Source organism: Oncorhynchus mykiss, chromosome Y, assembly GCF_013265735.2.
Source record: "Oncorhynchus mykiss isolate Arlee chromosome Y, USDA_OmykA_1.1, whole genome shotgun sequence".
Taxonomy (NCBI): Eukaryota; Metazoa; Chordata; class Actinopteri; order Salmoniformes; family Salmonidae; genus Oncorhynchus; species Oncorhynchus mykiss.
Window position 1 is genome coordinate 11,429,901 of NC_048593.1, and position 16,378 is coordinate 11,446,278.

General features: G+C 48.1%; 1 protein-coding gene across 6 annotated transcripts in view; it reads right to left on the reverse strand.

The window, feature by feature from the left end:
• LOC110512753 (beta-adrenergic receptor kinase 2) overlaps nt 1–16,378 on the reverse strand; it is a 96,826-nt gene that overhangs the window by 78,707 nt on the left and 1,741 nt on the right. For 3 of the 6 annotated variants that reach the window (XR_005040356.1, XR_005040357.1, XR_005040358.1), the window contains exons 1-2: nt 15,924–16,036; nt 4,246–4,322 (exon numbers count right to left, since the gene is read on the reverse strand). The exons of 1 other annotated variant lie outside the window; for it this stretch is intronic. Coding sequence is in view for 2 of the 5 variants with exons in the window: in XM_036967332.1 (XP_036823227.1) it covers nt 4,246–4,322; nt 15,924–16,036 (190 nt within the window). In the remaining 3 variants the exon portion in view is untranslated. Of the gene's footprint in view, nt 1–4,245; nt 4,323–15,923; nt 16,306–16,378 lie in introns of those variants that run through there. 2 more of the 6 variants (XM_036967332.1, XM_036967334.1) reach the window with 2 other exon arrangements.

A 16,378-nucleotide genomic window follows, 5' to 3' on the forward strand; every position in this document is an offset into this window, starting at 1 on the left:
GGCCCAGCGTCGTCCGGGTTAGGGGAGGGCTTGGCCCAGCGTCGTCCGGGTTAGGGGAGGGCTTGGCCCAGCGTCGTCCGGGTTAGGGGAGGGCTTGGCCCAGCGTCGTCCGGGTTAGGGGAGGGCTTGGCCCAGCGTCGTCCGGTTTAGGGGAGGGCTTGGCCCAGCGTCGTCCGGTTTAGTGGAGGGCTTGGCCCAGCGTCGTCCGGTTTAGGGGAGGGCTTGGCCCAGCGTCGTCCGGTTTAGGGGAGGGCTTGGCCCAGCGTCGTCCGGGTTAGGGGAGGGTTTGGCCCAGCGTCGTCCGGGTTAGGGGAGGGTTTGGCCCAGCGTCGTCCGGGTTAGGGGAGGGTTTGGCCCAGCGTCGTCCGGGTTAGGGGAGGGTTTGGCCGTCATTGTAAATAACAATGTTCTTAACTGACTTGCCTAGTTATATATAAAAGGTAAAAAAATAAAAATAAAGACTCAGAAGACGCACTTGTCCTTCCTACGCGGGAGAACGCAAAAGGACGACAGAGGCAGCCTCCCCCCGTTCACCTAACAACGAACCGACGCTCGGTCACTCGACCACTTATCGGTTTCCAGGTCACGGAGGAAGAGAGAGGACAGAGGAGTCGAGGAGAGGATGGTCTTTTGCCCAAATAAGAATCTCCCAGGGTATGAAACCTTGTGAGGAACTTAAGAACTGAAGTGTAAGGGAGCCACGGGATGAGATGGAGACAAGGCGAGGAGATCTGGATAGGAAAGGCCTGAGACATGGACAGGAGAAGAGAAGGCCGCTGTAGACTAATGACATTTCTGCCCCCCCCGCCCGACAAGTCCCATGATGGCCCCCCGGGCAACCCTAGTGCATTCTGGGCCGGGGAACCGTCTAGCTTCTGTCCTTCAGCGCTCTCATTTCACCGTCCCCTTCTCCATTTCCTCTCCTCTTCGGCGCCTTTTTTTTTTCTTCCCCTTTAATCAATTTCATTTCTCCCGATTGTCTAGTTCAGCCGAGTTCCCATGGCAACCAGTAGTTGCTAGGCAATGCACAACTCTCACACCATCCATTCCAGAACTCTGACAGATGGAGAGAGAGAGAGAGAGAGAGAGAGAGAGAGAGAGAGAGAGAGAGAGAGAGAGAGAGAGAGAGAGAGAGAGAGAGAGAGAGAGAGAAAAACAGACAGAGGGGAATGAAATATTCAGACGGGAGGAGGTCTACGGGGGTCTCTAGGAGAACCAATCAGAGCTTAGAGTTTCAGTCGCCAGAAGGCCAGTGTGCTTGGCTATCTTGGACAATCAGCTCTGTGCCCCAAGCCTATGCCGATGTAAACAAAGTCTTACACACCCATATGACAGCTTACGTGTGTGTGTGTGTGTGCATCTGAGAAGGAAAGAGCCCCTCTCTCGCTCTCCTCTCAGCCCCTCACAGGCACGCTGGTGTCACCTGCTAGGAGGGAGAGAGCAGACTGGGGGACAGGGAGGGAGAGGTGGAAGGAGGGAGAGAGCAGACTGGAGGACAGGGAGGGAGAGGTGGAAGGAAGGAGAGAGCAGACTGGGGGACAGGGAGGGAGAGGTGGAAGGAGGGAGAGAGCAGACTGGGGGACAGGGAGGGAGAGGTGGAAGGAGGGAGAGAGCAGACTGGGGGACAGGGAGGGAGAGGTGGAAGGAGGGAGAGAGCAGACTGGGGGACAGGTGGAAGGAGGGAGAGAGCAGACTGGGGGACAGGGAGGGAGAGGTGGAAGGAGGGAGAGAGCAGACTGGGGGACAGGGAGGGAGAGGTGGAAGGAGGGAGAGAGCAGACTGGGGGACAGGGAGGGAGAGATCTCTGTATGGCAGTGCAGCATCAAGACCTCACAGTAGGCCGACCCAGTGAGAGTCAGACAGTGGGGAGAGGAGAGACGAGAGAGGAAAATAGAGCAGCCACAGCAGAGCCCAGAGAGAGACACACAGAGATAGACACACACAGAGATAGACACACACAGAGAGAGAGAGACACACAGAGAGAGAGAGACACACAGAGAGAGAGAGACACACAGAGAGAGAGAGACACACAGAGAGAGAGAGACACACAGAGAGAGAGAGACACACAGAGAGAGAGAGACACACAGAGATAGAGACACACAGAGATAGAGACACACAGAGATAGAGACACACAGAGATAGAGACACTCTCAAGAGAAGACAGGCTATGTGCTCACTGCCCACAAAATGAGGTGGAAACTGAGCTGCACTTCCTAACCTCCTGCCCAATGTATGATCATATTAGAGAGACATATTTCCCTCAGATTACACAGATCCACAAAGAATTCGAAAACAAATCCAAATTTGAAAAACTCCCATATCTACTGGGTGAAATTCCACAGTGTGCCATCACAGCAGCAAGATTTGTGACCTGTTGCCACGAGAAAAGGGCAACCAGTGAAGAACACACACCATTGTAAATACAACCCATATTTATGCTTATTTATTTTATCTTGTGTCCTTTAACCATTTGTACATTGTTAAAACACTGTATATATATATATAATATGACATTTGTAATGTCTTTACTGTTTTGAAACCTCTGTATGTGTAATGTTTACTGTTAATTTTTGTTGTTTTTCACTTTATATTTTCACTTTGTATGTTGTCTACCTCACTTGCTTTGGCAATGTTAACACATGTTTCCCATGCCAATAAAGCCCTTGAATTGAATTGAATTGACACACAGAGAGAGAAAGACACACAGAGAGAGAAAGACACACAGAGAGAGAAAGACACACAGAGAGAGAAAGACACACAGAGAGAGAAAGACACACAGAGAGAGAAAGACTCACAGAGAGAGAAAGACACACAGAGAGAGACAGACACACAGAGAGAGAGAGAGAGACACAGAGAGAGAGAGAGAGACACAGAGAGAGAGAGAGAGACACAGAGAGAGAGAGAGAGACAGACACACAGAGAGAGACACAGAGAGAGAGAGAGAGACAGACACACAGAGAGAGACACAGAGAGAGAGAGAGAGAGAGACAGACACACAGAGAGAGAGAGAGAGAGAGAGAGAGACAGACACACAGAGAGAGAGAGAGAGAGAGAGAGAGAGAGAGAGAGAGAGAGAGAAGGGGCTGGACGACTGTGACGGTGCCAGGGGCCTCCTAACCTTCCCCCATGCTCTGGTATGGACATGTATAGCCCCGGTCTAATAGGCCCCAGGGACACACAGCTGTACACATACGTGAGTGTGTTGACCCGTGTCTGCAGCCCGTACACAGCCCAGAGAAACACAGCTAAAGAGGAGCAATATTATCCCTCTTCTCTGTCAAACCCAATACGATGACAGCGTACCGTGCTCGCCACAACACGAGCACACACACACGCGGACGACACACACGGCTACCCAGCGCAGGCCGACTCGTACCCAGCGCAGGCCGACTCGTACCCAGCGCAGGCCGACTCGTACCCAGCGCAGGCCGACTCGTACCCAGCGCAGGCCGACTCGTACCCAGCGCAGGCCGACTCGTACCCAGCGCAGGCCGACTCGTACCCAGCGCAGGCCGACTCGTACCCAGCAGACTCCACAAACAGACGGCAGTGACACTGTCGGTGATGTGTGTTCAATTTCAAAAAGCGGCCAACGTAGAGGTGACACCAAGACCGCTGGAACTGACTGCCGCCAGCGCCTGACGACACACGAGGCTGCGCGCGTTAAGCTACCAGAATTAGCGCAGCAGCCTGGTTGGTCTCCAAGGGGAGGCGAGACAGAGCCGAGCAGCAGTAAGTAAAGCCAATGAAAGCCTGCAGGGCTCTGGTCCCCTGGTACAGACAACCGCCACTGGCTCACTGTGATACTGGGTGGAGACCAGGCACAGAATTAGCTGACAGGTGGCTGAAGGTCCTGGCTACGCGCACCGATTGCAAACTGAAAAGTGGGTTTTGACGCCCCGGTGCTTTGGGTCGGCCACGGTGAGGAACCGTTCAGTTACCACGGGGATCCTCGGTAGTGTCTGTTGGTCGAGGGGGGGAGTAGAACAGGATCAGCCAATCAGCAGCCGCATAAAGCCGGCAGAGGTCAGCTCGAATAGGGAAGTAGGGTGTCGTCAGGCAAGACGGGACCAGAGAAACGCGGTGTCATCCTAGCGTCCACACACACGAAGCACAAACCTATCCCAAGTCAACAGCTCCCAGCATACATTCCTTGTGTGTGTGTGTGAGACGTGGTGCTATGATTCTCGTGGTTGTCCGCGTAGGGAAAAGGACAAGCGTCCATTATCACGCCGAGGCTACTCACCAATCTTCTGGTTGAAGATTTTGTCGAACGTCAGCTCATCTCTCTCCTCTAGGTACTTCTGCATCACACTGCGAATACTGAGAGAGAGAGAGAGAGAGAGAGAGAGAGAGAGAGAGAGAGAGAGAGAGAGAGAGAGAGAGAGAGAGAGAGAGAGAGAGAGAGAGAGAGAGAGAGAGAGAGAGAGAGAGAGAGAGAGAGAGAGAGAGAGAGAGAGAGAGAGAGAGAGAGAGAGAGAGAGAGAGAGAGAGAGAGAGAGAGAGAGAGAGAGAGAGAGAGAGAGAGAGAGAGAGAGAGAGAGAGAGAGAGAGAGAGAGAGAGAGAGAGAGAGAGAGAGAGAGGAGAATAAAATGTTAGAAACATACTTAATTACCCCTCTTCATCCCCTATGGGACACAAAGCTACAATGAGCTCCACAATGTTTGAAAACTAGAGCATACTTCAAAAAAAGGGAAATGCACATAGACAGGGCATTGATACAAATCACAGAGCACTGGACTCCCCTCCCCACTCTGCAACCTCTTTCTCTTCCTCCCTGCCCTCTCCTCTCTCATCTCTCCTTTCATCTCCCCTCCACCTTCATCCCTGCCCTGGTTTGAGCCTCTCCCTTCCTGCCACCTGTCCCCGCCGGTCCCCTGACAGGATGGTGAGGAGCAGGCAAACGGAGGACCGGAGCAGCTTGCCCTCGGAGAGGATGTTAATGAGAGGAGGGCAGGGGAGAATTCATCAATTAGCGCCCCCCTCCACGGGCCCATTTGCACACACACAGGAGAGAGGAAAGTTACCACACACACAGGAGAGAGGAATGTTACCACACACACAGGAGAGAGGAATGTTACCACACACAGGAGAGAGGAATGTTACCACACACACACAGCTGCAGGAGAGTAGAGCACGTTCCACATGGCAGCACATTGGCCAGACGGACACCTTGCCTGAGAGAGGGAGAGATCTTAGATGTGTCTATTACTGCCAGTGAGCCAGTGGCACGGGCGTGAGAGAGAGAGGGGGCGAGTGAGGGAGGGTATGGCGAGAGAGAGAGTGAGGGTAGGTGAGAGAGCAGGAGAGACGGGTGGCGAGAGAGGGAGGGTAGGCGAGAGAGCAGGAGAGACGAGGGGGCGAGAGAGAGGGGGGCGCAAGAGAGGGGGGGCGTGAGAGAGAGCGGGGGGCGAGAGAGAGACAAAGCGTTTAGAGACAACCAGCTTCTGTTGTTTATTGTATTGATTAATTCAATGGGATTTATTTTGTTCTCTCAGAAAACCACTTCAGCTGTAGACCTACTAGAGTTGGGCAGGAGGCCAGGCGCGCACGCACACACACACACACACACAGCACAGTTTATTCGAAATTCTCTCGTGGATCGTTGTTTACCTGACATCATTAGTGTGGTGTGAATGGTTCTGCTGTATTGGGCTGGACCAGACCTGGCAGGTTCAGATAACACTGAATAACAACAGAAAGGATAACACTAGAAGACGGTAACTAGCGCGGCACCAATGCTAACTGCTAGTTTATAACATACTGGTTGATGCTAGCACCAATGCTAACTGCTAGTTTATAACATACTGGTTGATGCTAGCACCAATGCTAACTGCTAGTTTATAACATACTGTTTGACGCTAGCACCAATGCTAACTGCTAGTTTATAACATACTGGTTGATGCTAGCACCAATGCTAACTGCTAGTTTATAACATACTGGTTGATGCTAGCACCAATGCTAACTGCTAGTTTATAACATACTGGTTGATGCTAGCACCAATGCTAACTGCTAGTTTATAACATACTGGTTGATGCTAGCACCAATGCTAACTGCTAGTTTATAACATACTGGTTGATGCTAGCACCAATGCTAACTGCTAGTTTATAACATACTGTTTGATGCTAGCACCAATGCTAACTGCTAGTTTATAACATACTGTTTGATGCTAGCACCAATGCTAACTAACCTGTAGTAAAAGTGTCTGAGGCGACACTAACTACCAGTTTATAACCTGGCGGCTGATGCCAGTACAGCACCAATAAACCTGAAGTAAAACCAGGGTAGGAATTAAACAAATAGTAACAGTAGTAACAGCGCTGGTCCTGGATCTGCCTACGGAGGGCCAAACTGTACCCAGTCCAGTGTCAGTAATAGCTCTCCTCTGCTCTGTCTAACTGAGCCACAGGAACCAGGATACAGGAAGTAGACTCTTCCTCATTCACTGGGGGCCCAGGGGTGAGTCATAGGCATGCCTGCCTTACTGCTGCAGAAACAACAAGCCAGCGAATCCCTGGTGGACATGACTTGGATACATCTGAATGGGTAAATAAGCAACTTGGAGCCAATTCCTGAGTAGCCAAATCAGGTGAAAAAAGGCGGAGCTGCTACGATACCGTAACAATCCAACCATTTTAGATGCATGAAGCACCTCGGCCGTAGGGAGGAGAGGCCGTTTCTGGACAGAGCCACGGAGAGGCTGTATTCCAGGCTGTCTCACAACCGGGCCGTGATCTGGAGTCCCCAGAGGGCGGCGGACAACTGGGCCAGCGTAGTCCGGGATTGGCCGGGGTAGGCCATCATTGTAAATAAGAATTTGTTCTTAACTGACTTGCCTGGTTAAATAAAGCTAACATTGAAAAAGGCTTTATTTTTTTAAAGACAACACACCGGCCAATCAGAATCCACTCTCTGCTACAATAGCCAATAACAATCCACCGACTCCACTTACTAATAGTTGAATAATTCCCGTCAAGGATTGAAACGGATAGGACTTGTATACTTCAGATCATTGAGAGATGGAGAGGAGACGAGGAGAGGAAGCTTCACCCCCCCCCCCACCCACCCACCCACCACCACCACCAGTCATCCTTCCAGTTGACACAACACACATCATCTCTCGTCTCTCCCTGATCCCGCTCAAACAATACAGCACCCCCCTCCCCTATCCTGGACTCCTCTCTATCACTTCCAGTGCTGCCGTCAACATCCCACCTCTGCCCAGCAGGCAAAGCCTGGAGAATGTAGCAGCACTGCGCTCTCTACAACGTCACACACACACACTACCCTAAATACACACCTCGAGAAACACACAAACAACTCTTAAGACGACATATACGCACAGCCCCAAGCGTGCGCGCACACACACACACACAGAGCTGAAACAAACAAATCCACACACACACACACAGCAAGCTCAAAATACAAACGGCTCTATTTACTTGCCTCACGGTTTCAGGACTGCCTTTACAAGACATTTAAAAGCTCACATCAACGCTGGGTCTCAGCACGCTTCCTCTTTCCCCCTCTACATCTCCCTCTCGGTAACTCCCTCTAGTCGGATTGTCATCATAGCCAATTCCAGGAGAGCACACACATTATCCCAGTGATAATCTTTTAAATCCTTATCAAATTAAAAACAAATCATTTCCATAAAGCCGGCCAGGGATCAGACGGGTGTTTCTGGGACGGCGAGGGGCTAAAACAGTCACTATGTCCACTTGAGCCGCTTATGTTTGGAAGGACTAGCCTATGTCACAGCCCACTACAGTAGCGATGTTGCTGACCCTGGCCCGATGGTATTAGTGCTTTCTCTCAATCTGCTGTATTAATTCCCTCTGTGCTGTATGGTAATCCTGGCTTTAGTACACACACCGAGACAGAGAGACAGATAGAGAGAGAGAGAGAGAGACAGAGAGAGAGAGACAGACAGACAGACAGACAGACAGACAGACAGACAGACAGACAGACAGACAGACAGACAGACACAGACAGAGCGAGACAGAGCGACAGCGAGAGAGACAGACAGAGCGACAAAGAGAGAGACAGACAGAGCGACAAAGAGAGAGACAGCGACAGAGAGACAGAGCGACAAAGAGAGAGACAGCGCGAGAGAGAGAGACAGCGACAGAGAGACAGAGCGACAAAGAGAGAGACAGCGCGAGAGAGAGAGACAGCGACAGAGAGACAGAGCGACAGAGAGAGACAGCGCGAGAGAGAGAGACAGCGACAGAGAGACAGAGCGACAAAGAGAGAGACAGCGCGAGAGAGAGAGACAGCGACAGAGAGACAGAGCGACAAAGAGAGAGACAGCGACAGAGAGACAGAGCGACAAAGAGAGAGACAGCGACAGAGAGACAGAGCGACAAAGAGAGAGACAGCGACAGAGAGACAGAGCGACAAAGAGAGAGACAGCGCGAGAGAGAGAGACTAATGTAGCGTAAATCAAAGAGCAGGCCATGTATAGCTTACTACTTCAGCCGGTGTTAAAGCAAACCCCACTATCACGTTCTTTTATTACATTAGAATAGCATCTTATCTCTTATGCCCTGTAAACAAATACCTAACGGATGATTAGCAATACAATTCCCATCTACACCTAAGCTTAATGCACACAGATACAACACACACCCACACACACACCTGCCTAGAAAGCAATAGGCTAAATTCACAGAGATTGGCCTCTGAAGAGCAACCTCTTCCAAAGCTTATTAGATGAGGAGATCTTTTCCAGTCGAGATTGACTCCCGCACACTTCTTGTGACGTGTGTAGTGGGATCGACGCTACAAGGGACAAAGGAGAAGTCAAACCATCTGAATACCGATCCCTTCGGAAGTAAACAGGCCCTTCAAAGTTGGGGCAGGAAACTTGCTCTCCACAGGGGGGGGGGGGGGGGGGGGGGGGGGGGGGGGCGAACAGCAGGCCTACTCCGTTTCACTTTCGCAACGCAGCTCGTTAACTAGCTCGGAGCCTGACAGAGCTGGGACTGTGAGAGGATGAGAAAGTCACAGAAGCCTGACTATGACTGGATAGAGCACACATAGGCACTTTCGGAGAAGTTGCCTCGCTAAATTGTAAACACCGACACTCACAGAATTAGCTAGCTTTCTCAGTGCCAGAACGTATTTTTTTCTGAATAGCTAAGCACCCGATTCTACTAATCAAAGCCGTGGTTGAAGACTGATGATATAATATTAATCCGGTGCGTTACTGCTCTGCTGGAGCAAAAGCCTGCACCACCCACAGTGGAAAAGACTCTGGTTTCAATATGAGACCAGTGTAGAAAAGTAAAGAACAACAGTCTAAATTTGGTCTAGGTTGTAGTCTGGACCTGTTCATTGACAACATTTATAGCAAACAACAAATGAACAAGGGGCTTTTGCCAAATGGCCATGGTCAGTCCAGCCTGCCCTGAACACAAACAGTGGGGTTTCTGTCAGCACAATGGCAGCCATTTGTAGGCCAACTTTGGCCCGGTTCGTGATTTGATTTCATCAATAGAGGCGACTAAACGCATCACGTATTGAATTTCACAAAAAAAAGGGATGTTACGGATATTATTTTTTGACTCTGTATCGTATCGGTGTTGACATTAAATCGCAAGTGTTTTTGCACTAATTTTCTGGGCCTGCACCAACACACTTCCTTCATGGCTTTGTTCTCCATCTCTAGAGCCAATTTGTTTTCAGCACTTTTTTTCCGTCCATGACTGAAACGCGTGTTCTCGTGGCTCTCTCGTCCCTTCTGCAGCAGACACACGCCGAGAAATGTGTTTGGGACATCGGTGCAAAGGCATATAGAATCGGGAGAATCGCTAAAACATATCGCATCGGCACCGAAGTATCATGATAATATTGTATCGTGGCAATTTCCAGCCCTAGTGTTTTAATCATAATAAATGATTAAAGGTTCAAGAATAATAGGTTTCTGGGGTGTTCCATGCTCAGTCAAGTACAATGTACCCCCTTGAATATTTTTGTCTCCCTTTCCAGGCAGGAGATTTCCGTGCTACCAGTGACGTCTCCTCGCTAGCACTTGCAGCACACTCGAACGGACGCTGAACAGCAACCTAGCGTGTGAACAAAACGACGTGAAGAGCCAAGAAGCACGAGAACAAAGTTTTCACTTTAGGAGACTTTCTGGTAAATGCATGTGCAGTGGGCTTCTAAAAAAATAATTTTTCAGCACTTCACTTACACAGCCCCATCTGCACTACAGCTCCCGTCAGTCAGTGGTGAGGAGGTCTGTCTGCACTACAGCTCCCGTCAGTCAGTGGTGAGGAGGTCTGTCTGCACTACAGCTCCCGTCAGTCAGTGGTGAGGAGGTCTGTCTGCACTACAGCTCCCGTCAGTCAGTGGTGAGGAGGTCTGTCTGCACTACAGCTCCCGTCAGTCAGTGGTGAGGAGGTCTGTCTGCACTACAGCTCCCGTCAGTCAGTGGTGAGGATGTCTGTCTGCACTACAGCTCCCGTCAGTCAGTGGTGAATAGGTCTGTCTGCACTACAGCTCCCGTCAGTCAGTGGTGAGGAGGTCTGTCTGCACTACAGCTCCCGTCAGTCAGTGGTGAATAGGTCTGTCTGCACTACAGCTCCCGTCAGTCAGTGGTGAGGAGGTCTGTCTGCACTACAGCTCCCGTCAGTCAGTGGTGAGGAGGTCTGTCTGCACTACAGCTCCCGTCAGTCAGTGGTGAGGAGGTCTGTCTGCACTACAGCTCCCGTCAGTCAGTGGTGAGGAGGTCTGTCTGCACTACAGCTCCCGTCAGTCAGTGGTGAGGAGGTCTGTCTGCACTACAGCTCCCGTCAGTCAGTGGTGAAGAGGTCTGTCTGCACTACAGCTCCCGTCAGTCAGTGGTGAGGAGGTCTGTCTGCACTACAGCTCCCGTCAGTCAGTGGTGAGGAGGTCTGTCTGCACTACAGCTCCCGTCAGTCAGTGGTGAGGAGGTCTGTCTGCACTACAGCTCCCGTCAGTCAGTGGTGAGGAGGTCTGTCTGCACTACAGCTCCCGTCAGCCAGTGGTGAGGAGGTCTGTCTGCACTACAGCTCCCGTCAGTCAGTGGTAAGGAGGTCTGTCTGCACTACAGCTCCCGTCAGTCAGTGGTGAGGAGGTCTGTCTGCACTACAGCTCCCGTCAGTCAGTGGTGAGGAGGTCTGTCTGCACTACAGCTCCCGTCAGTCAGTGGTGAGGAGGTCTGTCTGCACTACAGCTCCCGTCAGTCAGTGGTGAAGAGGTCTGTCTGCACTACAGCTCCCGTCAGTCAGTGGTGAGGAGGTCTGTCTGCACTACAGCTCCCGTCAGTCAGTGGTGAGGAGGTCTGTCTGCACTACAGCTCCCGTCAGTCAGTGGTGAGGAGGTCTGTCTGCACTACAGCTCCCGTCAGTCAGTGGTGAGGAGGTCTGTCTGCACTACAGCTCCCGTCAGCCAGTGGTGAGGAGGTCTGTCTGCACTACAGCTCCCGTCAGTCAGTGGTAAGGAGGTCTGTCTGCACTACAGCTCCCAGTGGGGCGCTGCTGCACAAAACACCAGGGGTGTGTTCGAGCCTCGCAACGGAAACAATTGACTGTTTAAAGAACCAAAATGGAAGTAAACAGACCTCCCGGTTTTCGTTCCGTTTGCCTCTGATTGGTTCCTAGAGTAAATGGTGTCTGTTGCAAGATGTTTCCGCAAAACACAAAACATTTTGCAACGGAATCCGTCTAATGAATTCACCCCAGGGTCGCAAAACCTTCAGATAGAAATATATAATGGACAGACATCTAGCCCATCTCCAACTTGTAGAATAGGCAATAGGTCTAAAGCTCTTTTCATGACAGTTATATCTGCAACGTTACAGAAAGCTCACATATAGAGGCTGTATTTTGTAGAATAGAAATGACCTGTGTCAGGTAGAATAGTGAATCATGTCAGCTCTACACTTAGTCACTGAGCTAGTTGATGAACAACAGGCTACCTGCCATTTGGTAAAACGTTCAGCACATCAGCAAGGCTCACTCGGATTAACGCAAACGTATCACATTATCAGAAACAACTTTGAGGAAGACATTGGATCTATGTTTGTTGCTCGCCACCACGCTACATATTACAACCGCGAAAAGTCCATCAAGCAATAGACGGAGACAGCATAACATGCTGTGCTTCTGAAGCTTTAAGGCTTAAGCTTGGTAAGGGATTTTAAGCCAAGCCGTTACAGCCATGAGCCTAGGCTACAGACACTTCTTAACATTTTATCCCACGTTCAGCACGTCCATCCTCTTTTAGCTGTTCAATTCACATTTGACATAAACACCCTGAGAAACTGACGTTGAGAATGCCACCGATGTCCACTCCTCACCAACAAAAGACATGGCCACCAAACCCTCCACCAGATCATTCTTCCCCGTGTAGTCTTGACTTCCTACTGTAACAGACGAGACACTCAAACCCTGACTAGAATTTAAATGTACAGCTAATAAGCTAAACTGGTGTGTGTGGGTTTGGCAGAGGAAGGTGTAGCCAAATCTGAAAAGGTCAAATTGGTTTTCTGTTATAGTAAGGCATTTTATTTGTATTTTTCTCAAATATCATATTAATCCTGTTTCACAAGTGTGTACTAATGCGCATGCAATTTGGATGTTGTTTGTTTTTTTGTATATCCCAACTCTCCCTCAGACACCCTCTGGGAGGGGGTCATGGCCAGGGTCATACCCAAAGTTCTTATAGCAAACAGTTTAGCATGAATCGTATCTAAAGGTCACAGACAACAGGACCTTTCCACACTACTATACACCTAACGGGAGATAACATCTTTGTCTGGGCTGCACAGCAGTTAGACACAGCAGTTAGCTCCAACAATAATAGCTGACAGAATGTGTTGCTATGGCGGCATCAATGGCCTCGCAAACACCACACACTCCAAAACGCAACATTTCCATCGCCTCGCATTTGCCTACAACATCCCAATGGTAGCTGCCTGCCTGTAAGCCTGTATTTGTTATTCAAAACCTGTGTGTTGATAAATAGTTCTCTTAAAACACCAGTGATTGAGTGGGCAGAGTCAGGCAATTGAAGGGGAGAGATACACAGATGTGAACGGATGGCTGTAGTCTGATCAAATCAGGCTGTAATACACAATTAATTGTTATACACAGCCTGAAAGTAATCCCTGCAAAATAGTGTAAATGTTGCTTACATGCCAGAATGTTTAATACAATTACATTTAAAGATGCACTACGCAGAAATCGCTTTGCCATTTCCTGGTTGCTAAAATCCTAATAGTTAATAGTCGCCTAATTTCACTTTATGGTGACAAAACAATCAAGTATAGTGTAGAGAATCATTGTACCATCTAAACTGCTGTGAAATATATTTTCCAAAACTATTATATTTTCAGCTGTTTGAAGCTGGTGCATGAAACTGACAGAAGCAAAAACAAAACATAACAATAGAAAGCATAGAAATAATGCAAATAGTACAGATCTACAGCTTCTTAGACTTGCTTTTGAGTGACATATCTATAACTCACATTTCTATGTGAATTTGGTCAGGTCGCCCCAAAAAAGTGACATATTGCCGCTTTAAAAGCTTACTCTACCGATTGTCTGTGCGGTTTGTCCTTCAGCTGTTCTGGAGACAAAATAACCACAGGAAAGCATTGTTTTCCCAACTTTTTAGAGAGCAATAGGTATATGGTTCTGTTCGTCAACAAGGTAAAAATTAGTTTAATATTGGATATTCATTTTTTATCTCGTCAATAGCTATTGAATCAAGCATGCAATGACAATGGTATATTCTGAATCAGGGGAGGATGAGGAACAACTGACACCTTTTTTTTGTGTGTGACGTTTCTTTCTCCGCATTTCCAAGAAATCTAAAGTAAACTAAGCATCCGTGTGGATTGTTCTCCATCCTCCTGATTTGAAATTTAACATTTTCATTGTCACGGCACCCTTGGTTGAATAGCTAGCTATTGATGGGAGAAAAACAAATATAGCCAATGTAAAACTAACTTTACCTTGGTGTCGAACAGAACCATATACCTGCCCCTCAAAAAGTTGGGTAAAACTGCTCAGAAAACCAGAAGAGTACGTTTAAATGACATTTTATTCAACACTCTAGCTTGTACGGTGCCTTTACATGATTTTGAAGACATTCGTTTCAGACAGGTAAACACATACATATATACATATATATATTTTTTTACTGGGCAAAATCAGTTAAGAACAAATTCTTATTTACAATGACGGCCTAGGAACAGTGGGTTAACTGCCTTGTTCAGGGGCAGAACGACAGATTTTTACCATGTCAGCTCGGGGATTCATTGTGTATAATAACTGCCAGAGATGGGCAGGATTTATTTTGCATGAACACAAAATATCTATTTCAATCACTTCGGAGTATTTACTCATTTCTCTTACACTGGGCTGAAGTACACACCAATGTATTTTGCAACAAGAGACTTTCAAGGATGTGTAATGTATGTTTTCACATGTGTTTATTTTTTGCTTGCCATATTTTGTCACCCCCTTTCACCCTGCATTGTTTTCTGAAGCGTGCTTGCACTACGGCGTGATAAAAGTCTATGTTAACATGAACTCAATAGAAAACGGATATGTAGAAATGTACAATTGCAAAGCATGCGGAGGATAATTCTAATGAGCTCTGCCCTGAAACAAGCCCTGAAACAAGGCCAATAATAACACCCAGTCAGCCACTTAGCTGTTTCGTATTGTTATCTTTAATGATTTCTTATTGGTGTTACATTGTCGGGAAGGAACCTGCAAGTGCGCATTCCATTGGACAGTGTATATCAGATATCGTAGAAGTAATAAAACGGTATGATCTGCTGTTTGTCTTGGTGGGATCATTTTCACATAGAAATGTCTCTTTCTTGCAGACGCTATTATCCGGGGCCTTGCTCAACTAAGGTAGATAGACAACAACATATCAGTCGTAGCAAGAAAAGGTTTCTGTGAGCTTCACTAAGATGCTGTCGCTGTTCGGCCCGGCTACCTGCAAATGTATCCTTATATACAAAATACATGCATTTTAATTAAATACATTCCAAATTAAAAGTCATTTGTTGTTTATTTTGACACATTGACCTTCGTGGTATTTAACTATTCCCTGATTAATCAGGCTAGGGTGGATGCAGAAGACCCCTCCTGCTCCCTCCATCGATTGAGCTCTTCTAATCTTTCACCACATCATTCCACCATAAACAGATAGGCCTAACAGATTAATGTAGGAGATGAATTGCACACTATCTATATTCAAAGCAACAAACAAATAAATAAATAACTTCTGCCAACAGATGGTGGTGGTGGTGGTGTTAGCAGGGTGGTAAAAATCTACTTTTTGGTCCCTCAGCCGCAGCGGCCGCAATTTTACCGGCCACTTAAATGTCTGAAATATAATTAGAATTAAGATGAATCACAGAGAATAATGTACATATCACAGAAGTGTACACCTCAACCCGCGTTCAGCACTTTAGCATTCAGATTCTCTCTTCCAGAGCTGACACTCAAATATATATATATATATCTCATTTATTTTTACGTCAGCTTTGGATAAAATAAACTGCTCCCAAATGCAATGCAGCTGGTAAGAATGGACGCCAAAATCTACCCGCATTGATAGATGACTCTTGGTCTGGTCTTCAGAACCCATCCATCGTTAATAAGCATCATTAAAATGATATAATTCTAGGATGGCATTATGTCAGATGCTAATTGAACTAAAAGTGGATTTGAGGGATGGGGCCTCAGATGGTAGGGACCCTGAAGCCAGAGACAGCTGACGAATTGTTTCCTTTAGCGAGCTACTGCAACTGACTTGACACATTTGAATTAGGTTGGGTTTATCTCCCTACACCGACAGACGCACACCAATTTGACTGGTAAACACTGACTGACCGAGGCACAATATAAGGCGGATGAGTAATTATGTACCTGGGTTCAGGCAGTATGATTTTCTTGCTCGCCCGGGCCGCTGGAGTAGATTTGCTCTTCTCCATCGCCATCAAATAGCTGACATCGGCGAGAACTGCTTCGAGGTCCGCCATCTTCAACCTTGGGTGGACACCACACCTGCCGTGGGAACGTTTTTTTAAATGTATTTAAGGAAAAGACGAAGCGAATGTCCACTGAATCTAGCTAGATCCAACCAGGGCGACCAAGACAGCTATGCGGATGACAGGGGCGACCATCCGGATGGAGCGTGTCGTTTTCTTCCTCTAGGTCTGGCAAACACGGTCTCTCAAAACACAACCATTGTGACAGAAAAAGAAACACACAAAAAAAAATGTAGAGGAGATTGATAGCTCAATAGATGACTCGTTAATTGAGAGTTCACTCATCTGGGTGCGTGTTGTCTTCTTCCCATCAATAAGGTTCCGTTATGTGCA